Source organism: Dromiciops gliroides, chromosome 6, assembly GCF_019393635.1.
Source record: "Dromiciops gliroides isolate mDroGli1 chromosome 6, mDroGli1.pri, whole genome shotgun sequence".
NCBI lineage: Eukaryota > Metazoa > Chordata > Mammalia > Microbiotheria > Microbiotheriidae > Dromiciops > Dromiciops gliroides.
The window spans coordinates 84,923,945-84,950,471 of NC_057866.1; the positions used below are offsets into that span (position 1 = coordinate 84,923,945).

Here is a 26,527-nt window from a genome sequence, read left to right on the forward strand (position 1 = left end):
CACCATTTAAAAAAAATTTTTTTTTAGTGAGGCAATTGGGGTTAAGTGACTTGCCCAGGGTCACACAGCTAGTAAGTGTTAAGTGTCTGAGGCCAGATTTGAACTCAGGTATTCTACTCCTGACTCCAGGGCCGATGCTCTATCCACTGAGCCACCTAGCTGCCCCGTTCCACCATATTTTTGGTGAAGATTATACGAAAAAGTTAATATTCTAAATCCATGTTCACCTTTGCTGTTCCCTTCCTTCAGGGTCACTTACCTAAGGTGCTCAACAGAATAGAATCAAAGTCAGAGAGATTCCCTAGAGACAGGGATGTTAATAAATTGTAGCTGAGGGGGCAGTTAGGTGGTGCAGTGGATAAAGCACCGACCCTGGATTCAGGAGGACCTGAGTTCAAATCTGTCCTCAGACACTTGACACTTACTAGCTGTGACCCTGGGGCAAGTCACTTAACCCTCATTGCCCTACAAAAAAACCAAGAAGTTGTAGCTGATTGCTTTAACCCCAGTACACTGCAATGCTTCCTGGATGAGATCTGTAGCCCCTTGAGGGTCAACACTAGGCTTTCACAAAAGAGGACAGACACATGGCTATAAAATACTTATTGTCCAGATGATGAGAGAGGAGTAACCTATAAAGCTCCTAAGTGTATATCACTTGTATAGACAGGAGGAAGACTATTGCCTTTTGGAATCAGGCAATGTCCATTCATGACTCCTCATTTTTCATTTAAACAGATACTCATCTTTTCTTTTTTCTTTTCCTTTTTTTTTTTAAGTGAGGCAATGGGGGTTAAGTGACTTGCCCAGGGTCACACAGCTAGTAAGTGTCAAGTGTCTGAGGACAGATTTGAACTCAGGTCCTCCTGACTCCAGGGCCAGTGCTCTATCCACTGCACCACCTAGCAGCCCTGATATTCATCTTTTTAACACCAATTTGTGTGAGAATCATAGGACAGCTGGTGAGAGGCACATGCTAAGTATGAACAGGATACAGTATGTGAACAGGATACAAAAAGATCAACAGGTGATGAGGCAAGTCAAAGATAACCAGTGGACATCCAGTGTGCTCCATTGGTATCTGAAATGTCAGGAGAAACCGAGGATGGCTCGTAGCGAACTTGTGAGGACCTAGACAAGAAATGCACAATATGGGCTTCCTTCTGCATCATAGGATAGATGTCTACAGTCAGGAGATCTCAGGTTGATTAAAAAAAAAAAAGGTGACATCTATTTCTCACATAGTGGCTGCTAGAAAGGGAGTTAAAGACAGTCCAGATGAAAAAATGAGACATGCCAACATTTTCAAGGGATCCCAGCAAGACCGAGTCCCACAGAAGTGACACCTACATTTTGCACACTAAGGCTCAAAGAAGCTAAGTTGACTTATCAAGGTCACATAGTATGAGAGAAGACCAGGAAGGCAGGTTTCTCTATGATCAATCTCCCCTCTTAGAAACCCCTCTTGAGAACAATATAGATGTCCCTAGATGCAGAGAAGGAAAGCCCGAGTCAGGTATGTCTTCTGGGAGCAGCTCCCGTTTTGAAAAGTTTCCGATTATTTGAAACTCTTTCCTAGTATACCAGGCATAATAGACCAGAGCTTGAAATCTCCTAGTGTCTCAAATTGAGACAGTACACTGCAGTGGAAAGAGCATGGGATTTGATGAAAGTGTTCAATTAGATGTCCTTTAAAATCCCTTTCCAACTCTATCTGTAACTATGAAATAGCCAGAAGACTCCTACTGACATGGGAGCACTCAGAGCAACTATAGAACTTGGCAAGGACAACTGCATATCAGGTACCAAGATATTGATAGTCACGGCTGCTTTTCCTAGTCTTCTCTTGGGAAACTGCCTCAAAGAAAGGATCACTTTGGGGGCTCATCTGTACCCACTTTAATGAAGTTACAGATCTAAGAGTCCATAATATTAACATATTCATCAAGGTATTATCCGGCAAACAGGTAAAAGATCTTCAGGGGAAGGGAGAATGGGAGTCTGGCAGCAGGTCAAGATGGTTTCATCTCTTCATTTAAGATGGCAGCTCAACCATGTCCCATGGTGACTTAAGGGCATGAGGATCAAGGTAATATAATATGGAGGGAACCCACTAGCCTGAGCTTGGCTGCAAACGTTTTTGCTAGTCTAATTTTTCCACCCAAATTAGGTTTATTCTATGTCACATCATGTTGCTAAGTCATCACTTGACTGCTTCCTTTTTAGAGGGGAAAAGACACTTCTAGGACACCCAGTAATTCTCTAGTACATGGCACAAGAAAGTAAATGATGAGAGCTTATAAGCATAAGAACATGTCATTGTGGTTGAAAAGTGACAAGATACTCATGGTAAGACAAACACTCCAAAACAATCCAACAGTGTTTCAAAACAGAGAGTAGCCAATTCTGTGCCTGAGGCAATTTATCCTGAGAAAGGTACAATGTATTCCCATGCTCAAAACCTGTGGTAGGTCATTATCCTAAAATGGGCTTTAATGGGGATTGTGGCATTTTCCCAGTTGTATCATGGCCACCCCCTAACACATTTGGCCTCATCACCAACATCTACAAGATTAGATGCTAGGGGCAGCTAGATGGCACAGTGGATAGAGCACCGGCCCTGGAGTCAGGAGTACCTGGGTTCAAATCCAGCCTCAGACACTTGACACTCACTAGCTGTGTGACCCTGGGCAAGTTCACTTAACCCCAATTGCCTCAAAAAAAAAATTAGATGCTAGCAATGCCTACTCTTGGAGGGTAAAGGACTATTTCTATGCAGAATGAAGAGAGGGAAGAGAGAAGAATTTGTGAATAAGCACCTGCTCTTTATCACAACTACCCCATTTTACAGTTAAAAAAACTGAGGCAGAGAGGTTAAATGACTTACTAGCTGTCACACAGCTTTGAGATTATCTACCCTTATAGAGCTGAGAGAACTTCCAAGATATTCAAATCAGAGTTCCCTAAAATGATTATGTTCTAGTTAATCAATCACCTAGTATTTCAGGTGTTGACCATTTGCAGCATTTAAAGCAGGTAAGAATTTAACTATCTGCCAAGCCCTACTACACAGACCAAAGGCCTTTGGCAGTTGGTGGAATTAGACCAGTCTAGAAGCAGGTCAGAAGCCAGGAGGCAGAGGAGAGGAGAAAGTATTCCAGGCAAACAATAGCCAGTGCAACAGCGTGGGAACTGAGAGATAGATGGTAGTCTGTTAGGAGCAGGACCAATTTAACTGGTTTCTTGGAGTTGACAGATACCAGTGTAAACACTTTACAAGGGAAGAAAAAGGTCTAGTTGTAAAGGACTTTAAGGGTCCAACAGAATTTTGTATTTGCTTCTGGAAGTAAAAAGTACCCATTATACCACACTGGCAGGGTCCCCCTAGAGATATTTCAAAATGGGGGGGGGGAAGGAAGAGAGAAGTACCAGAGAGATCATCATTAATATTTCCTCATAGCCAGTTTCCTCAGCAGATCAGAACAGCTAGATATTTCAGAACAAGAGGCATTCGTTCCATCACACTCACTGCCTGATAGTGATTGGCAGGGTCATTTTACTCATGCCTTTAGCAAGAGATACCTTGGTTTTGTGTTTTGTTTTTTTTTTTACTTTTTTATGATTCCTTTCCAACACACAAAAGAGGGAAGGGGGATCTCTTGCACATATTTGGCAAAATTAACTTCTCAGACTTGTGATCTCAGGGTTTTTTCCCCCAAATATTAATTAGCTATTGCCCCAGCATGATAAAGACAAGGAGGGATCACGGAGAACTATAAAATCTATTCAAAAGTCAACATTGAGTACTGATGTCTTTCAATCATTCCCTTTATTGTGGCCATAGGGTTTTTGTAGTTTTTGGACGGTGGCCACATTTACACCGAGGACCCCAAAGAGCCTTTGCTTATGTTTTATCTATTGACATTTAATTATATTAGAAAACACAAATTTAAAATAAATATTAATTCATTTTAAAGTTACCATAGTAAGTTTGTTGCATGTTAAACCTTTTTATGAAAAATAACTATTTTCCAAAACAAAAAAAATTAGTGAGAAAAGCTGCTTTGTTTTACATGTCTTTATTAAATCTCTAATGTCTGGCTTAATAGAGGACAGCTGGATTCTCCTATCTGCCTTTGCATTCAATCTGTTGCAATATGTTGTTTTGGTAGCATATGAAGTATACTTCCAAAGTATACTTTGGAGCATATGAAGAAAATCTGGCCTCACACCGATATGTAGTTGGAGAAAGTATTTTGAAAGACAAGTAACATCTTAGTAATATGAAAATAGTTGAGGCCTTGCAGACTTCACTAAAGGGTCTAGAAACCCCTCCCAAGGTATAACTAATACTCTATGAAACTCTTGGTTTCTCCTTAGTCTTTTTTTTTTTTTTACACAAGTGTCTCTGCTTTAAATGTTTTTCATCATGACAGAACTGGACCTCAGACTGGCCAGTTTAATATCCATTATGTCAACTATGCCTTTCTCTTTTCATTTCTAAGAAATCCAAATCCCACACCAATTACTTGCCCACTCATACCAGGAACAAGGGTACAGTTTTATGGTCACATTATGGTGAAGAACAGCAAAAAAAGGAAACAAGAATTAAGCACATTATTCCTTGGTGCCAAGGAACTGTGTGCTTTACAAATATTCTCATTCAATCCTCACAATCACCCTGGGACATAGCTATTATGCCCATTTTACAGTTGAGGAAACTGAGGTAGGTATGGATTAAGTGACTTGCCCAGGGTCTCATTTGTTACTTGAACTTAGGTCTTTTTCCTCACTCCAGGCCCGGGCTGTATACCTCGTTGCCTTTTAAGAGCTAGTAGATGCCTTAGAGTGTGGAGTGTTGGGGGTTTTTTGACCACTAGTAGATTCAAAGACATAAAGCATTTGCCACTGAATACCACTCTTTAATCAAAGGGGTATTTGTACGCAAAACATCTACATTTCTGCAGGGCAGTTTTGCTACTTTCAGTATTTATTTCAAGTTGTTTCACCTGACTACACTCTAGCAAAGGATACCACCTGTGCCTGACCTCCAACCTATTTCAAGGTCAGACCAATCCTCAAGTGGTATAACTGCTATACAAGGCATTTTCTCCTGACGTTCCCCCTCTGTTGTGAGCTATTTCCCTTTCACTCACAAAATATGCTTTTTATTCTTAAACTACGCCTCCCCCCCACAAAAAAAGGGCCCGTGAGCACTTCAGTGAAGCCTACAAACACCACCCCTTCCCAAACTCCCATTTTTAAGTAATTTTATGAAATGCTCAACTGCAGTTGGAGGTTAGCACAAAATCAAACTGTAGCTTCTTCCCATTCAAACATAAGGTCAATATGAAGTTTATCCATGGGATCCCAGACTAAAAGAACCCAAGATTTAACTGTAAATTGGAATAATAAGTAAGCTCCTATGTGGTCCTATCTGCATCCCCAGCTTTAGCGTCTTGCCTAACATAGGAAATACTACATTTAAGTCATCACCCATTACACTTCATCCCACCCCAACCCCTTCCACTACCCAGGGAAAGGGCCTGGCACGTCTAATTAAACAGGTACATCAAATTGTCCTCTTTTTCCTCTCGGCCTATTCTACTCTTTCCACAAACCCTATAAGTCTTGCCGACAGGCCGCCAAACAGACGTACTTCACTTTATGTAATGACTACTTCAATTTTAGGGGAAATTCCCCTCCCCCTTTTCCTGAAGGAAAGCCCTCTCCCTCCCTACCAAAAAGAGAGCAAAGAAAAAGAAAAGCCGGAGGAAAGATCAGAGCTGTGACCTAAGAGCCCCCCCACTAAACACAGACTAAGAGGGGCTTGAGTTTCCCTCCCCCCACCAAATGGGAGTGGGGTGGGGCGTTGAGAAACAGGGGTAAAAAAGAGCAAGAAAACCTATCAGTTCTTCAGTCCTTTAAATAACGGGGAGCGCTCAACTGGGAGGCACTCCCCTAGCTCCTCGCGTTCTTGAAACTCCTCCCCTTAAATTAAAAAAAAAGAAAAGAAAAGAAAAATGGGGAGAAAAAAAAGGATCAGGAGCAAAGAGAGCAAGTAAGCCTATGAGTCCTTCACAGCTCAGCAATCCCTTAAAGGAGGTGGATGCTCGTCACCTGGGAGCCCCGACACTGGCCGAAGCCCAGAAAAGGCTGGGAAGCTTCCTCCCTACGCCCCGCTCCTAAGCAACCGGAGCACCACCCTTGGTCCAGGGCACGCCACCCCGACAAAGTCTCCTTCCTCCAGGGTCGTGGGGCTTCTTTTTCGTGCCCCTCTCTGACCTCGCCTTAGGATTTCAGTAGTGAGAGGAAGAGTGAAAAAAAGAGAAGGAACAAGCCGCAGTATCCTCCCCCTAGCCCTCCCACCGGTCAAACTCCAGCCCTACAGCCTTCCCAGTTTCCTCCCGGGAACATTCTGAGCCCATCCCCTCCCCTTGCCTATTTCACGGGTCCGCGGGAGGCGGGCGGTGTCGCGTCACTTCCAGGGGGAAGGAATGAAAGGGGGAGGGGCCGCGAGGGGGAAGGGCCCCGGGTCCGCGCAGGCTCGAAGCTGTGCAGTTGACTATATATGGTCAAAGCTCGGCGAGGGCTGCTCGCTAGGCTCTTGCTTCCGGGTTGTGGAAGGCTTGGCCGCCGCCTGCACCCGCTGGAGCTGCAAGACCGGGACCCGAGCGGCCTCAGAGCAGGAGCGACAGTAATAGCCGTGTCCTGCCGTGCACGGGGCGCTCTGCGGTTTGGGGGTGGCAAGGGCGCTTGGCTTGGGCGGCGGGACCCGGCGGCCGCGGTAACAAGTGGGCGAAGATGCCTTACGAGATCAGTAAGTCCTGGCAGTGCTCCTCGGGTGCTGGGGGCTCCCCATCCCTGCTACCGATACCCCCTTCTCCCAAGCTCAGGAGGTCTCGTAGCCTGACCACCTCGTCTAGCCTTCCCCGACCCGGTGGGGGGGGGAGGGGGAAAAGACTGGAGAGCCGGGGTGGGCAGGAGGGGGCGCAATGCCCGGGCCCTGCCCCGAGATTGGGGGTGGGGTGGTTTGAATGGGAAGTCGCTCTAGCTTGCAATGCGGAAACGCATCCCCCCCTCTCCCTGTAGCTTGCTCCTTCCTCCCTTTCTACATGTACAGAAGTCTCCTGGGGCCGCCAGGTGTGCTGGGAGAGCAGTTTGCTGTCCCTTTCCCTCCCCCCGGGAAGTGTACCCATAGGGAACAATCACCTGGAGCCTCCCCCCTGCCCATCCTTCAAACGGAGGGGCAGCCCCCCCCCCTTGCTTCTGGAGTTATGGGGAGCCTGGTATGCTCCTGGCTCCTTGCAACAGGTGCTAAGGAGACTGGAGACTGGCGTGGGATGTGGCTCACCTTCTTCTCTCCAGCCCGGCCCGTCCCCACCCCCACCCCCACCCCGTTCTCCCTAGCGTGGATCCCCGGCTGGACCACTAGGACGTGGCTGCGGGGTCTGTATGTGTCCGTCTCTACCTCTCTCTGCAGAGAAAGTGTTTGCCAGCCTGCCACAGGTTGAAAGAGGGGTTTCCAAAATCATCGGAGGAGACCCGAAAGGCAACAATTTTCTCTACACCAACGGAAAATGCGTCATCATAAGGAACATCGATGTAAAGTATCCCTCTTTCCCACCTCATGATTTCCCCTTTCCTTTCGGCTGGGTTAATCGTCCACCTCTTTCCCCGCCCAGACTCCTGCGGTCGGGATGTGGAGTAGTGAGGGAGAGGAAGGTGAGGCAGGTGGCCACACCCCTCTCCTCCCTTCCTCCCAAGTGGGGCCTAAGCCAGGTCTTAACATGGAAAGGGAGTTTGGAGATAATCTTGGCCACCTTGTAGGTTTTTATAGTTGGGGAAACCGAGGAGCAGCGAGGTTATGTAAGGCCAGTGTGTAACAATCAGATCCGGGGTCTCCTAGCTGGCTCCATGATTCCGCTGCACCATATTCCTCATTGAGTGTTTGTGGTCTTCGGTGTTTTCTTTCCTTTTGAAAAGGACATTTTCCCTGAGCCTTAAAAATGAGCTGGAGGAGGAAATGAAGTGTTCCCTTTGGCCCGCCCTTAGAACCCTTATGAGTCACAGCACAGAAACACTAATGAATTTATTTCAAGTAAATCACTTGCTGCAGGAACCCTGTACCCAGGATGAAAAGCAGTTACAGGGCCAACTAATTGGAAAGGCTTTTTGAAATATTGTCATTACTCTGTAATTATTGAAATAACGGAGATTGTTTCTTCTCTGGCTTTCTCCAAAACTGCATTTGAAAATGTTTCCCACTCCCTTAATGTTTTCCATTCACTCGAATTGGCTGTCCGTTCTCAGCAGATATAACTGTGTCTACATGAATTATTTCTCACTAAGCTATTAGTAAAGATGCTTCTTGCTCTGACTCTTGGAGTGAAATGGTATGAAGGTAATGCTCTTCAGTAACCAGGAGTGTGAGAATAGTAGCCAATAACTGATGTTGTTATACCATTTGTTTGTTGGTTGGTTTTGTAATTTACAAAGGACCTTTCTCTCTGAAGTTAGTGAGACAAGTTGTAGCATGACTTTCTTTACCAAGGAGGAAATGAGGCTCTTTCTCCTGTACAATTCCATTTTTTTCTCAGTCCCGTAAACTTCTGTATCCCCAACCCTTGGCACCATGCTGGGCACATGAGAGGTCCTTAAGGGGTTAATTGATCTGATGTGCCTTGCATCTAAATAATGAGCACAAGCAAATCGCCCCCCCTCTTGGCCTCTGTTACCCACTAGATCAGCAACCTTTTTCATGGGGTTATGAGAGCTCAAATGAGACTGGAGAGGGTGGTACTTTTGTAATGGTCAAGTGTGAACTGTTGATGACAATTCAATAAACCTGTATTGGGCATTTTGCTAACTAAATCGGCATAAACCAGTTAAATTAATGACCACTTAAATTTACATAAGCAAGAACCCAGCTGGTGGGAATCATACTTCTGTTATGAGAGGGGGAAAAACTTGCAAAATTAAGAGGCTCATCACTAGGTAAATCACAGATGATGAATATCTTTTTGTCCACAGCAACTCTTGGAGACCATATATTTAATTATGGCCTTTGCCAGGAATGCATTGATCTGGGGAGTACCCTCATTGACAAAAAACTAAGGATTCTTGGAGGGAGATTATTACCACCTATTTCACAGGTCTGAAAGCGCCTTCCTATCTGTTATCTCATTTGATTTATCACAGCAAGGTGTAATACCTTCTCAAAGTGTCTAGGTAGCTGAGAAAATTACCCTGCCTAGCACCATAATTTTTTGTTTAAACATTTTGGATGGGAATCTTCCTGTTTCCTGCCTCTCGAAACTGAAGACTGAGAACTAAATATAAAGCCTTTGCTTGGCGACTAGGGCCTAAATTGTAAACACCAATTGGTGGGAGCCACCAGTATGATGGTGCTCTCAGATGAGTGAATATGATGGGAAGAAAAGTAAATTTGTAGTCTAAATTCTGCTACTTAATAGCATTGTGACTTTGGGCAAATCACTTGTGCTCAGGGCCTTGGTTTGCTTCCTTTATAAAAAGGAGGCATGCTAGCTGTATGTTAAGAGCAAGGGATCATTAGTGGACATCACTTGTGTTCCATTGGTATATTTGAGCTTTGTGTATTGTAAAGCCTGATGTTAACTGATATGGAGGAGTTGGGACTTTTTTGAATCTTGAAAAGAGAGATCTCTTAGAGGAGAAGATGAAGACCCAAAGTCCTCCTCCTGGAGTTGTTTTTTTTTAGCCCCTCCCCTCCCAATGAACAACTTCATATTTATTCTCTATTTTTTTAAATATGTACTTGTCTTCCTTCATTAGAATGTAAGCCCCTTGAGGGTAGCGATTGTTTCTGTTTTTATTTCCAGCATTATCCCCAGAGCCCAGCATATAGTAGAACTCTTAATAAATATTTGTTTTTGTCTCAGTTACTGAGACACTATTCATACTCGGGCTTTCCTGACTCTGTAAAGTCTTCTCTTCTCTCCTATAAGTCATATTTTTACAATGACCCCTGTAAAAGGAATATTTTGCCCCAATCTCTACCCCCCCCCAGCCAAAAGTCACAAAAGTGTCTGAAAATGTTCATGAGGTAGAAATTCTCATGTTATATTTAGGGGACCGTGAGTAAATCAGTCTGGCTTTAAAACTAAGACCAAACTCACATGAGATTCTATCTGCTCTCCATTCCTGTGTGGTCTCCTCATCTCTCCACCTGGAGTCTGGTTTCCCTCAAGATTTAGCTACCAGGGGCAGCTAGGTGGTGCAGTGGATAGAGCACCGGCCCTGGAGTCAGGAGTACCTGAGTTCAAATGCAGCCTCAGACACTTAACACTTACTAGCTGTGTGACCAGGGAAAGGAGGTTGAATTTAATCTCTAGTGGGAGGAATGATAGAAAGGGGAAGCAATTTGGACCAGTAGAAAAAGCATTGGCATCCTAGTCAGAAGGTTAGGGTTCCACAATCTTTTTAGCTTTATCCAAACCTCGGTATTCTTTCCTATAAAATCTAGATTAGACTAGATGAGCTAAAAGTCCCTTCTAGCTGTAATATCCTATGAAAGCCTTTATCAGTGGAGTCTCATTTTAAATACACTTGTATACCAGAGTATCCTTACCTCATCTGTTCATAGACAAATTGTCCAGCTGTCGGTGTGGAAAGTTTATCCAAAGCCCAGGTTAATCTCAATTCTTAAATTCTGTCTTAATCACCCCAAATCCTTGTTCAATAGGGGAGTCAAAGCACTATATTAAGAACCTGGCATTGGCAGCCAGGGAGACGCCCCTGCAGTGGAAACTCTTAACCTGGAGCTAAAAATGTGAGATGATGCCACCTGGGCAGCTTTGAATTTACACAGCACTCCTTGTTGGAGCTCAAGGCACTTGCCACAGTTTTTACCACCTTCTCAAAACCTTCATGTCGGAGAATAGTGCTTACTTTGTAAGACATGGGAAAACCAGATAAACTATTATAGGCATCTAAGATGGCCTGGGCACTGAGTGCTGCTTGTGGACAGGATGCAGACGTCAATGATGGGTAGGAACGTCATGTCTTGGAAAGAACATGACAGGGACTTGTTGGAATTGCAATGACAAGCCCTGAGATTGTATGATGGAGCGGATGCTTAAAGTACCAACCACAGAAGTTTGTCCCAAGGATCAGTAATGTAAGAAATGCCTTCTTGTCAATTAATAAAAACATTAAATGCCTTACTGAGTGCAAGATACAAAATGCTGGGGCTACAAAGAGCATTCATGTAGCTCCTTAAGGTTTATGGACCATCTTAAAAACCTTGTTTTTTCCTTATAACTCAGGGAGATAAGTGCTATGTAATCATCACCCTCATTTTGCAAATGAAGAAACCAAAGTCAACAAGTTCAATGAACTTGTCCAGGGTCAGACACAACTAGTGCCTTAGGCTGGATTTCAACTAGGGTCTCCCTGATTTCTGATCTAGTTTAAAGAACAAACAAAACCAGCCCCTACCCTCAAGAAGCTCACAGGTGGGAGAGAACATACAAATGACTGGGTGCTAACAAGACGTGGCTAAATCATTTTTCAGTCACATCTGATTCTTTGTGACTCCATGTGGGGCTTTCTTGGTAAAGATACTGGAGTGGTTAGCCATTTCCTTTTCCAGCTCATTTAAGAGAAGAGGAACTGAGGCATATAGGGTTAAGTGACTTGCCCCAGAGTCATAGCTACTAAGTGTGTGAGATGAGATTTGAACTCGGAAGATGTCTCTGATCCTGAGCCCAGTGCTCTATCCACTATGCTTCCTAGTTGCCAGTATTAACAAGCTACATGCAGGAAATCTTAAGAGGCATCAGGAAAGACTTCTCAGTGGGAGATGGGCTTTTACCTGGGACTTGAAGAAAGCCAGAAGGCAGTGACCAGGAGAAAGAGAATTCTAGGAATAGGGGACAACCTGTGAAAATGCCCAGAATTGGGAGATGGTGTGTCTTGTGCCTGGAATGATGAGAGGGTTAATGTCACATACAGACTTTTATAACTTTAGAAAGTACCTTTGGCATGTGTGATCTCTGGTCACCCACAGTAGGCTTGTGAGGTAGGGCGTTCAGGTAGTATGCCCATTTTACAGATGAGGACACCGGGGCAGAGAGGTGAAGTGACTTGGCTGAGGTCACATCTAAGTGAGAGGTAGAATATCAACCCACGTGTTCTTGCTTAAAAATGTAGTACCCCCCCAAACATTCCATGCAAAAGTCTGTTCCCTGCACGTAGCAGTGGGAATTGTTGGTAAAGTAGGAGCCCCCTGACTCCCAGCATTTTGTTACTGTCTAGATATATAGGTCTTCCTGAGCTTCAAAGATTTTTTGTCAAAGTCTTGCCTGGGAAAGTGAGCCTGCCTAATGGCAGGTAATGGGCTGGCTCCTTTTTAGCTCAGGGCTGTAACTCTGGTTGGAATGTGAGCTGATGGCCGAGATAACAGGTGGCTGCCATTTTATCTGCAAGGCTCTTGTCCTCCCCAGAGAAACTGGGAAGGAGAGCTGGCAATACCAGCAACGGTTCCTTACCAAGGCCGGACTGCAGCAGCCTTTTGCATCCTTTGCCTCAGAGGGGCAGCGCTCCTGGGCCCCATAGCAGGGTCACTGTGTTGCATAGAAACAACAGCTGTTTGGGGACTTGAGGGGGAGTGAGCTGATGGAAGAGCTGGCCTCATTGGGCGCTTCCACGGCCTCAGCTCTCTCCATGATGCCAAATAACAGATTCTCTGATGTTAGGATTCTGATTGTATTATTCCCTTTTGACAGTTATGGAAACTGAGGCTGAAAGATCATGTGGCTAGTAAATGTCAGATCTGGGGGTCTAACCCAGCTCTCTCCTAACTCCCAAGTGAGGTGCTCTTTCCTTGACACCACACTCACCAGTAAAGAGCTTCATGGTTGCCTGGTGTTATTAACTTGTAACTGTTGGGGAGGAACGCCTTCAGGAGAAGGGCCTGGAGGGTAAAGACTTTTGAGATTTGAGGGCACAGATTAAGAAGCAGGCTGAGTGTGGCTTGAAGAAGAAAGCTAAAGATCTTCTAATGTAGCAGAGATACAGGGTGTTCTGTCCCTGAGAGACTGCTGATGGATTGGGGGCCCGCCTGAGAGTCAGGAGGACCTAGGTTCAAATCTTTCTTCTGACCCTATAGTCAAGTGAGTCTGGGCAACCTCTTAATGCCACTAAGCAACGCTCTTCACTTGTCGTCAGGTTGGTCACCTGCATGAGTGGAAGGAGCTAGGGGTGAGCACCAGTGAAATCAGAACCAGCCCTCCCTCTCTCCATCTCCCTTCACATCCTGATGATAGCAAACATGGAAGGTGACAGTTCTGCCATATTGCCTCAGTTGGACTTATCTGCTTAGGAGTGGCGCTGTGGAGGGCATAGCTAACTAAAGAATGCCTCCCTCTAAATTCTGGGGTTTTGTTTGGTCGCCTGCTGTTTGTACCCTGGGAGAACGCTCTTTGCCCCTGCTAGCCAGCTCTCTCTGGGCTTCTGGGCTTGGGCGATTTCATTAACTTCACAGTTCCTTGAGCTCTTTCATCTTTAATATTTTCTACCAAGTGCTCTGACCTATTTCAGAAGCAAAGAGCCCAGCATGAAGAAAAGTATTATTAGATCCTTTTTGCTGAGAACAGGCTGTTATCCGCAATGTACTCTAATTGTCATGTGGCTCCTCGGTGACAAACCTGACATGCTGTGACACATTGGAGACAGGAAATAGTCTCATTTGTAAGGACGTACAGTGGCATAATGAGCTTGGCATTAGGGAGCTAGCCAAAAAGTGGCAGCTTGTGTTTCTCTTGGGCATTTATGACTACAAAGTACTTCATCATGATCCAATTTGAACCTCCCAATAACCCTGTCAGGACAAACTTTATCTTCCTCATTTGCCTGGGCTCATGGAACTTCATTTAGTTTTGTTTTTGTTGTTTTTAACTATGGCCTCGATAGTGTGCTAAGCATGCAGTGAAAAGTGAAAAGTTCCTGCCCTCTGGTGACTTATATTTGGTGGGGATGACTGATAAGTGAATACAAAAGTATTTCATTAAGAAGAAAGGGCAGTTATGGGGGAGGGGAGAGATAATTGGTCAGAATGGTGGTTAACACTTGAAATGAAGTCAGGGAGTTTTTATTAAGCATTTCCTACGTTTCAGGCACTTTGCTAATTAATTGGTGGAGCTAAAGCCAAAAGAAAACATTCTCTCCTGGAGGGTCTCACATTTTAGTTGGGGATGGGGGGGGGGGTTACATGCAGCTGAACAAGCTTTTAAAAGAAGCTAGGGATTCATCAAGGCAGAGGCGAGAGGGAAGTTGGGATGCCCAGCAAAAGACAGAGGCAGAAGATGCAGCATCATGTCTGAGGAAGTGGCCAGTTGGAGTACAGTGTACAGTCTGAGAGGGGTTTGGTTTCCAACTCCACCACTCTCTCCATTCACCCTACGCCGCCTAGTCCCACTGACTCAGCTGTAAGTCATTAGGTTTAATTGGGAGTGTCTGAGCATATGCTATCTGACCCAGTTTTGTCCAGAATAAAAGCAGGAGCTGCATATCTATTGTGTGCTGATGCCAAACTCTTATTAGGAATGACCCTCAGTGTTTCACACAGCCCCGTTGGGTATAGATGAGCTGCCAGTGGTGGAGCTCATTCACAGGAGCAATTTTTAGACTGAATTTCCAATTTCCCCAAACTGGATTTTATCCTTTTATTTTTCATTTTAAAAAAAAGATACATCCCAGGAATAATTCCAATTTTACAATTGGAAGGGTAGATATATTTAAAAGCGTAAATACTAAGGGACCTTAAATAATCTAGTCTAACCCTCTTAGTTTAACAATGGAAATAAAGGTCTAGGAAACGGAATTGACCTGTTCACTCTTACTGAGCTAATTACTCACAACTGAGACTTGAACCCAGGTCTTTTGACTCCTAAGATAGCACCCTTTCATTATAAGAGGAGCAGTTGCTTTTCATCCATTCATTGTATGTAAACTGACTCCAGCTTCTCTTGGGTTCCCCGTTCTACAGAATCCTGCCATTGCAGACATTTACACGGAACACGCCCATCAGGTTGTGGTGGCCAAGTATGCGCCTAGCGGATTCTACATCGCATCTGGAGGTAGGGTATCCCACTTGTGTGTGTATTCATGTCCTCTGGGGCCCAGGCTGGGGATTAGATGGTGATTCCAGGAACAGTTGCCGACTTTGGGTATCAGGCAGTATAGGAAAATTAGAGGGGTGGGAGAACCAATCTAATTAGCTTTGGTTTGGGTAAAATTGGCAGGTTGAGAAAAGCTGAAAAGACACCAGAATCAAAGCTTATTCAGTGGGTGCCGAGCCATCTGGTTGCCACCTTTCAGCTGGTTTCCAGTCACAGTCTCCATCTAGAATGCCTTCCATAGATAAAAGCCAGTTTTTTCTATGGAGCCAGCTCTCTCTTCTCCTTTGTGGGGGTGTGTCTCTTGTGAAATAGTTGAACTAGTTTCCCGACCCATAAGACTTGGTTTTTATTTTTAGTAACTCTTAGTTTTGTGTCACAGTGCCTTTTTCACCCCCTTTTTAGGCTTGTTGCCTCCCAGGCAAAGATGTGGAGAGGGCCTTTCACAACAAGCTAATGCTGCTTGTGCAGTCAGCCCTTGCACTGAATTAAGTTTTATAGTTGGATTGGTACCTGTGACTTCTCCCAAGTGTTTGTCGTTTTCAGCTCTCTTTTTTTCCTTTTTTTCCCAAACCTTTGCCTTAGTATTGGGTGCATGGTATTTAACACCTTATAAAAAGTGATTTATATACTGTGTAGTCCTGGCACCCACGGCAGTAAATTCAATTCCTGGGGTCCCTGCTGATACTGGTGAGCCAATAAAGGGGTAAGTGGGACTTGCCCCCCCAAAATCCATTACAGTAGGGCTTCTTTTCCCAGGGTCCTGTTAACTGTTTTTGTTTGTTTTCTTTTTAAATATCTCGATAATTATTTTAACAGTTTCCTTTGTAATTCTGTATATTTGTTTTGCGTTCTGGATAAAGCACAGGCCCAGGATTCAGAAGGACCTGAGTTCAAATGTAGCCTCAGACACTTGACAGTTACTAGCTGTGTGACCCTGGGCAAGTCACTTAACCCCCATTCCCCCCACAAAAATAAATAAATAAAATAAAAACCTTATTCTGAGAAGGAATCTATATGCTTTGTTGGACTGCCAAAGGGGTCCAGGCCCCACAAAAGGTCAATAACTCTTGTGTTGGAGGCAGAGGGGAGCAGGAGATTTTAGATACTTGTTCTGCAAGTCTTATGGCCTTCAAAGAAGACAGCAGAATCAATTGGAAAAGCAGTTTCAAGAGATGTGTACAATGGAGAGTAAATATAAATAGTGACTACCCTCTCTTCTGATTGTTTGGGGAGAGTAGGGAGGGATGTATGTTTTCCAGTACATAGAGTACACTTCCATTTCCAGATGGAAATGAGTTTTAGATCTTAAAAGGTAATGATTAAGTGTGGCTCTGGAGATCAGTACAGCTCTGAAAGGGCCACAAGTCTATAAATAGTGCCGTGTCCAGATCTCAGAGTGATGAGGGAGTCAGGGAAGGCACAACATTGACAAAGTAGGTTGCCCTGGGAGCTGGTCTTCCAAGAAGGCATTAGGTGTATCTTTAGCAGCTGACCTCATGCTGAATAGAAAGAACCATTTGGACCTTAGGCTTTTTTTCCTTAGCCCTTTCTGACTCTTATGAGGCTTCATTTATGTACCACTTGCTTCCTGAGGTTCAATACAGATAGGCATGGGAAACTTTGACTAAGTTCTGGCATGCTGTGTATTTGGGAACAATGGAAAATCTTAATTTATGACACTTGGATGATGGGCAAGTAAGATGTCAAACCTTGCCAGGGTGAGCAGGTGATGAGTCCTCATCTTTGAGGTCTGCCCAGTAGGAAGACAGTGGGCTTCCTCAAACCCTAAGCCTGGTACCATCACCATCCACATACTTTTGTCATTGGTTTGTTGAAGGATGCATTTTCACAGCCTGGTGAGGATAATTTGTGGCTGCCTTTGTTGGCACTCATCTTCTGCCAACTCAGCTCCCCAGGAATTATACCTCCCAGGCCTGTGTAGTCAAACGCCAACGTATGATGTGAAGTCGACTTTGTGGGTGCTGAAGATCCATAAGTCTTCTGAGGATCTGTGTCTGCCCCCTACTCATTAGTCTCCAGTTAGGGCTTCATGGCATTTTCTGTGGTGGTGAGATTTCTCCTTACCCATAAAAATGCATAGAAACCCAAAGTAATTCATAGATCTACATGGCTGCAAACCTCCCCCCAACCCCCGCCCCCCCCACTACCACCATGTAGCCCAACACTTTTTCATTTTACAGATAAAGAAACTGAGGCCCACAGAGGTTAGGGACTTGCCCAAGGTCTCTCGGGTAATATCAGAGGTAGAATTTTAATATAGGTGTCTTGTTTCCAAAGGTAATGCTTTTACTTTGACTCCTTGAGCTCTTGAAATTTGTTACTTCTTGTTTTGAAATTTGTTACTTCTTAAAAAATAAAAATACATATATAGCCTAGACTGTCATGGTCTTTACAGAGCCTCTTCTCTTCTCTAATACAGAGAGCAAGGTAGGATGCCCTCCCCTCCCCATATGCCAGACAAGCCAGCTCTTTACAGTTGTGTATCGCCTGATTGTGTACATCTTTTTCCTAGGGGACAGGCAATATCTTCTAAATGGTGCTTTGCCTTTAATGATAGCTAATGGTTATATAGCACTTGAACATTTGTAAAACCCTTTACAAATATCTCAATTCATCCCCAAAACAATCCTAAAAGGTAAGTGCTGTTATATTCCCTGTTTTACAGTTAAAGAAACTGAGGCAAATTGAAGTGGAATGACTTGTCCAGGGTCACACAGATGGTCAATATCTGAGACTGGATTTGAACTTGGTCTTTCTGACTCAAAGTCCAGCACTCTATCCATCGTGCCGTCTGGCAGCCCTTGTAGTTATGTCAGATACAGAAAAGCTTTCCTAAACTTGAGGGCAGAATGGGGCATGTACATAAGGAAGTATTTGTAGCATTCTTGAAGGAAACTGATCTGGAGGAAGCTATTTCAACCATTGGGGCCTTAGTGATGAGCAGCCGAGGTTGGAGTCCCTGAGATGAGGGACTTGAATAAGAAGCTAGTTTTTCTGAGCCTACTACTGATCTCTTTGACTTGGCATGATCAGGGAATTAAAATACCTTAGTTTCCTAAAGGGTGTGTATAGACATAACACACACATATATACATATGCATACATATATATGCATATATACGTGTGTGGTGTGTGTGTGTGTGTGTATGAATGAGAGAGAGAGAGAGACACAGACAGAGAGAAATGAAGTGGTTAGATTAGACCTCAAGGTCCCTTCCAGATCCAGATCTCTGAACCTTAGTATAGGAGGTCAGGTCACTGTTGTGAGTTAGAGTTTGACCAATGCCCTGCAAGGTTCTTAGAACCTCAGACTGAGAGAGTTGGGATTTCTCTTCTTTTCCCCCATAGTCGCTCTTTTTTAGGGTGTAGGGGGAGAATGGCAGTAAGTGATGTGCCCAGGTTCAGACAGCTAGTAAGAGCCTTGAAACCCTACTCCAAGGCTAGTGCCCATCCGCTTTACATCACCTAGCTGTGCCTCTGTTTAGTCATTCTTTTGGGTGGGATTTTTTTCTTCTTCTGTAGTCATTGTTGATCCATAGCTGAAACCTTATTGGCCTGAAATCAGGTAAGGCATTTGGACGTACTTGAGAGAGCTCACTCTTCCGATCGGCCATTACTCCAACTCTGTTACCTCTTCCTAAAGTGCTCTTCTCTTGGGAGAGTCTCTTCCAGCAATTCTCCCCTGACGGTGAACTCGGGCCCGCAGATCTCTGTTGGGTATTATCATGTGCCTTGACTTGGAAGAAATAAAGGAACAAAAGATGTGGGAGTTTTTTCCTTCCATAGCCTAGTGCAGACCAAAGGCTTACGTTGGTAGAAGCTTCAATTCTCCCCAATAAAAGCACCATTTTAGGTGTTTTACGTGCAATGTAGCTTTCATTAATGGTGTGAAAAAATGGCAGTCTCAAATCCACATGCTCTCTCTCCCCTGTTGCCAGTAACCATGCTAATTTGTGAAGATGGGACTATTGGTAGTCAATACTTGTTGACAGGATTCTGGCAGAGAGAGAGGAGAAGCCTGTGGGTCTCGCTTTTCTTAATCTGCAATCTGTTAGGTTGAAAATGCAGCCCTTGGAGAGGGGACCACTGTAAAACATTGGCTATGGGATGCCTTTCCAGGTTTTTTTTCCTTTCTCTCAAAAGAACCTACTTGAGAATCTAAATTGTAATTGTCTGATATTGTTCTTGGTTTACAGTCTTTTAGAAAAGAACAGGATTTCGGTGCTCAAGGGAGGAACCTTAAAATGAAGAATGGTGGAGCTGGGATTTTAGGATCTGCTAATTCCCCAGTTAATGAAATTCCAGTGGTTCCCTATTACCTCCAGCAATGAGTTCACTGTCAGGGGAGAATTCCTGAAAGAGACTCTGCCTAGAGAAGCCTTTTTGGCTTTTAAACCCCCTCCTTCCTGCTTTTCCAGTCTTCTCACACCTTACTCCTCTATAATCCAGGACTACTGCTTTCCTTGTCATGAATTCCCTGGTGATTCTCTTATCTCTCAGATCTGCATTTTCATTGGCTGTCCCTTGTGCCTGGAATTCTCTTTCTCCTTCAAATCCCAGCTAAAGTCTACTCTTGCAAGAAAGCCTCTCCTCTGAAAGTATTTCCACTTTATCTGTATAGATCTTGTTTGTGCAGAATTGCTTGCATATCTCCCCCCTCCCCTCCCTGCCCCCTTAGATTGTGAGCTTCTCAAGGTCTTTTGCTGTTCTTTATATGCCTGGTGCCATCCACGTAGTACTGGGCTCTTGTTTAATAAATGCTACAAGATTAAGAGAAGCCCCTCCCTTTTTTTACAGCAGAAGGGGTGGCTATTACATGGGGAGTTTGAGATTCACCCCCTGAGTTTTCTGACTTCAGAATACAATGATGTTGTCTTTATACTGAGACAAGTGCTTCCTACATTGAAGTCAGGAGATCAGATTTGGAATTTTTGCAGACTTTAACAAGCACTGTTTTCCTGAAGTTGGGCTGATACATGGCATTAAACTTAATCATTTTATTGCTTCCTGCTCTTTCCTTATCTGCACAGGCCATATCACATAACCCCTTTCTTGTATTTTTTCAGTTGATTTAAACTAGGAAGGATGACTCAAAAAGAGGGAGGGAAACCTGGTTATTCCGAGCTCCCTGAATAGTTTTTTTTTTTAATTCCTTTGAGTCAGAATGGCTCAGTGCTAGTGGGACTTGGTCAGGGAATTTTGCACCCAAACCCTTCCACAGGTGATGAATGTCCATGGATGGACCAACTGAGTAACCCCTGGGTTTGTGTCTTTGTCGGGTAAAATGATGATAATGATTGTACTGCCTACCTTCCACGATTGATGTAAGTACCAAACTACGTATATGTAAAGCCCTTTGCAAATGCCATAAATGTGAGTTAGTGTGTTAATTCGAAGAATTTGTGTATCAAAAGATAGGTCCATCCCTTTTCTGTAGGCAGGCTTCAACCTTAAAGTGTCCAGTGTAATTGTTTTGTGCAAAGATGGGTCTCAGAAGACTGGTCTTGAACTAGTTTCCAGGGTGCCTCTAAGTGACTGGGGCAGATTGTGGAGTTGATCCTTGGTAAAATAATAATTATTTTTCCTTTCCTACCCTGCAACTCCCAATTTCTTCTCATGGCAGATGTCTCTGGAAAACTTAGAATCTGGGATACCACACAGAAGGAGCATCTCCTCAAATATGAATATCAGCCTTTTGCCGGCAAGATTAAGGATGTTGCCTGGACCGAAGATAGCAAGAGGATCGCAGTTGTTGGAGAAGGAAGAGAGAAGTGAGTGACTAGTTGTATGCACCCTCCTTGTCTTGTTCTTTTAAGTGTGTAGGTCTTGTTCTTAAGACCTATTAAATATTAAATAAAAAATCCTTAAGTGTCAGTACTTACTTAGTACTATAGGATCCATTGGTGTCCCTTACAAGACTAGGCCCTCAGAGAATTGGAGGGTTGTAGCCTTGAGTGCTGGAAGGGTGCTTAGAGATTTAATCCCTTTTTGGTTTGTTATATTTTTTTAAATCTTGCATTCAGCGGTGAAAGTGACTTTTGCCCACCACTTTTCAGGTTTGATCCACGTCTCTTAAATTTAATTAACTTCTATGTATGTGAGCATGTTTCCCCTTTGTGTCTCTAGAGCAGCAAGCCACCATAGAAGGTGAAGTATTTTATTCTTTTGATATGTTTTCACTTTCTGTATTGATCAAAGTTCTATCTGTAGAGTATTACTGCTGGCTAGTGATTATAAAGTACAAGCCACAGAATCATCAAATGTCAGAGAAGAAGGAGACCCTGGTGATTATCAAGTTCAGCTGAGGCTCAGGAAGAGGAATTACCTGGCCTAAGTCTGGCACATAAACAGGCAGGACTGGAACTCTAGTCTTTGGAGTGTGTGGTGTTACCTGTGTGTCCCTGCCCCACCCTGCTTCCAATAACAGTAGTAACATCAAACTCAAATAAACTCAATCAAACTCATGTTGACTGACTTAGAAAACCACAAATTAACTTTGTCTATTGTCTTGTATTCTTATTTATTTCAGCATTTTCCAGTTAACATTTCAGTCTGGTTTTGGATGCACTCCAGTATGAACTTTGTGTCATAATTATACGTGACACTTTCTCCCTTAAAGCCCTTTGTGGTGGTAGTCTAAGTAGTATTCTGAGTGGTATAGTAGATTAGATTAGTCTTCCCAACTCCCTAGTCCTCCTCTCTAGGTTCAGAATCGTGCTTTGGACCCTTAATAGCTGTGTGACCCAAGGCAAGTCACTCAATCCTTGCCTCAGTTTTCCCCATCTGCAAAAAGGGGATGATGATAATAGCACCCACCTTCTTAAAGGTTGTTGTGAGAATAAAACCTTAAAGTGCTATATAAACATGTGCATCCTCCTCCTCCTTCATCTTTCAGATGACAGAACTGAATCTTAGAAGGGAAATGACTTCCAGCATGGCTAGCTGGTGGCAAGACCAGGGTTCATATCCAAATACGTTCTGACCCTTTACCGTTACGACGTACTGCCTCTGAGAATGTTTTTGCCTTCCCTGTTCAAAGGAGAAGCCCCTTTTGTATGACCTTTGTAAAGTATGGATTTGAACAAATAGCAGTCCCCTTTTTCTGTAGTTGTTTCTCATTTCTACCCTATTCCCTCTTCTGGTAATCAAAACCTCTGTCCAAGTTTCATTGATGCTGTATTTAGCTGTAACCTTAGGAAAATCATTTCTCTTTAGCCTTGGTTTTCTAGCTTTTAAAATTAGGGAGCTGGCCTAAATGTTCACTGAATTCTAGTTTGGTCTGATTGAGATATAGATAGATAGATATCTGGAATTTTTAAAAGCCTGAAACCCTTGTCTTGAGACAAATGTTCCTTCGGATGGAAATAAAATGATTTAAGTGTCGTTTTAAGGATTGATTTCTGGCCTCAGCAAAGATACTGGAGAGTAGCCGAAAGAAAGTGGTCAGCATTTTCCCTCTCTGTTAAATGGATCAGCTCAGGTTGGCCAAGTTAAAACTGTTTACGACATAGTGTTAACGTTTCTTATCTGTCTGGTTCTCCTGTGTTTTGACCATGTGTTTTTATCTTTGAAGGTTTGGAGCAGTCTTTCTTTGGGATACTGGCTCCTCCGTTGGGGAGGTAACTGGACATAACAAAGTAATCAATAGTGTTGATATTAAACAGACTAGGCCTTACCGACTCGCAACAGCCAGCGATGATAACTGTGCGGCCTTCTTTGAGGGACCACCCTTCAAATTCAAGTTCACGATTGGCGTGAGTAAGCTTTTTCCTTTGTGGTTGGTTATATTAAACTTTGGGTGTCGTCATAACACTTTTTGGGGGACCTGACCAGGATGGAAAAAGTCGAGGAAATCATTTGATAGAAGGAACTGTTTTGGTTTTGTAAGTTTCTTGTTGTTTTGAGGTAATGAAGGTTGAGTGACTTGCCCTGGCACACAAAGCTAGTAAGTATCTGAGGTTGGATTTGAACTCTGGTCCTTCTGATAGGCTGGTGCTCTACTGTACCACTTAGCTGCCCTCCAGAATGAATGTTTTAAAAAGCAGTGAAGGGGGGGGGCAGCTAGGTGGCACATTGGATAAAGCACCGGCCCTGGATTAAGGAGGACCTGAATTCAAATCCGACCTCAGACACTTGATACTTACTAGCTGTGCGACCCTGGGCAAGTCACTTAACCCTCATTGCCCTGCCCAAAAAACCCCCAAAAAAGTCAATGGGGAAAAAGCAGTGAAGGACAATAGAAAGAGCACTGAATGAGCAAGACCCAGGTTTAAATCTCATTTCTGCTGCTTAGCACCTGTATGACTTCAGACAAGTTCCTTCACCCACCCTGGCTTCTGTTTGCTTCTATATAAAAATGAAAGATTATATTAGATGATTACAAGATCATAGGACTTAGGGTAGGATTTCCCCCCCTAATATTAGAGTGGGATTTCAAAGCTCATTTGGCCAACCTCCTTTTTTACAAAGAAGGAAACTGAGACCCAAAGCCGTTAAGTGAATTTTTAGGATCATCCATGCTAGTAGGAAAGCTGGGACTCTCCCTGGGTCTATGGAGTGCTGATTCATTTTTCTTTGCATTACATAGCATGGGACCTCGAGGGAAAATGCAGAGGCTTCCTTCATGTGTTTTTATTTATTTATTTATTTTTCTATAAAAATTTATTATATAAAAAAGGAGGACTTTTAGTTTGGGGGGGGCGGCATTTGGGATGCTCCAGAGGTCAAGATGCAAAATGTTTTCTTTCCTCCATCATCCTTCTCTCCAGGGCCCCTCTGCTCAGACTCCTAGGGCTGCAGCAGTGTGTGCTGGCCAGGCTGGCTGCTGCTGGTGGCTCCTCAGCTCCTTGGCCCCTCGGCCCTTGGCTTCTCGTCCCGCCAGGGGGCCACTGGGCATGATGGGGGCGCAGATCGAGCTGCATCCTATTTCATAAAGCATCACTCGGCCGCACTTAAAACAATTCCAACACAAAAAGTCACCGTGCCCCTTGGGCAGCCGGCTAGTAGTATTCTTACTGCTTCCATGGCAGGCATGGCTGAGCTTCACAGTGTAGTCAGTTGTTTTGGGTCAGGTCGAGTCCAGGCGAGTCGTCGGGCAGACAAAACTCCCGGGGCTGCAGCAGTGTGTGCTGACCAGGCTGGCTGCCGCCAGCAGCTCCTCAGCCCAGGCGCAAAAGAGCGCAGCGGTGCAACGCCAGGAGCTGCTCCCTCACTCTCTAGCTCTCTGGCTCTTGGTCCCTACACTGACATGTCAGGGCCACGCTCCTCTTGTGTTTTTATAAGGTTGTCATTTGCTCAAGAGAAGGGTGGTATATAATACAATGCTGGACTTAGATTTTTGGCTCCATTTAAGGGAGGAGGAACTAATTCTAGTTGCCCTAAAATGGATCAAGTTGTCTTAGAAATAGTGAGTTCCCCTTTGGTAGGGAGAGTCCTAACAAGCTGTGTGGCCCATGAGATTCTTTTGAGGGAAGTCCCTGAACTGAGTACATTAGACTAGATGCCCTCAGATGCCTTTGGGTGGAGCATCTCCTGTGGCTATCGGTTAATTGGCATGTAGAAGCCTGGTTATTTTGGGAGCACTCTTGTTAAAGGTCACCCTTCTGTGATACATGTGCAGGGATTGTAGAGAGAGATTCTTTTTCCTTGTTTTTTGAGCACAGCTGAGTATAGTAATTAAGTCCACTGATCTGAACCCACAAAGGGAAGGAAATTATAGGTTTTCAGAGGAACTCGGGGCTGTCTGCCGGTTCTTCTTCCCTTTGCACAATAGTTTAAAAAAGCTCAGACATTCATTCTTCTACCAGTGTTTTCCACTTCGTGCCATCCACAGTGGAGGATGACCCTCTATAGGAGGTGTCATTTTCCTTGTGTGGGAGCCATCGAGTTTTCCATCACTGGATGTCTTCGAGTCATGGCTGGGTAAAGCGAGTCATGGCTGGGTAAAGCGTCGGGCAGGATGTTCTAGCAGGGATTCCTGCTCAAGCACAAATGAGATGGGCTGTCTTCTGGGGCCCCTCCCCCCTCAGACATGCTCTCATTTAACACATATTTGTTAAACATTAAGCACTACACTAGGATCCAGGGGAGATACAACAGAAGACAGGCAGCTGACCCTCCCTCCCCTTCTCTGCCTCCTGGTTTTCCTCAGAAAATCTCCAGAAGGCTTTTCCTTGTATCCCCTAGTGCTGGTGCTTTCCATCTCTTCGTGGTCTCCAGTTCATCTTGTGTATACTTCTTTATGTAGTTGTGGGTATTCTGCATCCCTTGTCAGACTGAACTCCAGGAAAAGCAGCCCAACCCACCCCCCCCCCCAAAAAAAAATTATGTGCCTGGCACATACTAGGTACTTAATGTTTGACTGACTCAAGAAACTTGCAGCCTAGCAGGGGAAATCATAAACTTTCTTTTTTTTTCTTTTCTTTTTTTTTTTTTTTTGCGGGGCAGTGCTGGTCAAGTGACTTGCCCAGGGTCACACAGCTAGTGTCAAGTGTCTGAGGCTGGATTTGAACTCGGGTCCTTCTGAATCCAGGGTTGGTGCTTTATCCACTGCGCCACCTAGCTGCCCTGTAAACTGTTTCTTAAGTGGATCCATGATGGTGGTCTACCTCTACCCTTCTAGACTCCTTGCCCATTGCTTATTGTTGTCATCCCTGTTAAGCAGACAGGTCAAGGGACTCGCCAAGGACCTTAGAGGTAGAAAGTATCTGAGACTGGATTTGAACCCTCGTCTCCCTGAGTCAAGGCCCAGCATGCTCTCTGTGCCAGCTAGCCCCAAAAGGACAAGAGGGGGAATGTCTCCAATAACGGGTGGGTGTCTTATGTGAACGGAAAGAGAACAAAGACAAGAGTTGTTACAGGATAGACAGACGTAGAAGAATTGGAGGGAACATTTGTGAGATCAAAAATTCATTGGAATATTTGTGTATTTGGAGTCAAAAGGCCTGGGTTTGATTTCTAGATGTACTACTAGATAACCTTGGTGGTGCCAATCTGTTGTAGGGGAAATTCCTCTCCAGGAGCTATGCCTGTGTAATTACCGCTTTAGCCACAACATTGGGAGATGGGAAATCATTAACTATAAACTCCCTGGGGGCAAGATCTGTCATTTGTCCTTTTTATTGGTATCCCCAGCAGTTAGCACAGTACCTGACACATAGTAGATGCTTAATAAATGTTTACTGGGGGGCTGCAGCTAGGTGGCGCAGTAGATACAGCACCAGCCCTGGATTCAGGAGGACCCGAGTTCAAATCCAGCCTCAGACACTTGACACTTGCTAGCTATGTGACCCTGGGCAAGTCACTTAACCCTTATTGCCCTGCCAAAAAACCTAGTTTATCTG

At 44.3% G+C, this 26,527-nt stretch overlaps 1 protein-coding gene across 1 annotated transcript in view; it reads left to right on the forward strand.

The window, feature by feature from the left end:
* The first annotated feature begins 6,550 nt into the window (after positions 1–6,550).
* The window catches only part of WDR1 (WD repeat domain 1), a 53,142-nt gene continuing 33,165 nt past the window's right edge, over positions 6,551–26,527 (forward strand). The window contains exons 1-5 of the mRNA XM_043969843.1: positions 6,551–6,820; positions 7,484–7,605; positions 15,032–15,122; positions 20,809–20,956; positions 22,759–22,939. Of these exons, the coding sequence (XP_043825778.1) occupies positions 6,805–6,820; positions 7,484–7,605; positions 15,032–15,122; positions 20,809–20,956; positions 22,759–22,939 (558 nt within the window). The 5' untranslated portion in view covers positions 6,551–6,804. The remainder of the gene's footprint in view (positions 6,821–7,483; positions 7,606–15,031; positions 15,123–20,808; positions 20,957–22,758; positions 22,940–26,527) is intronic.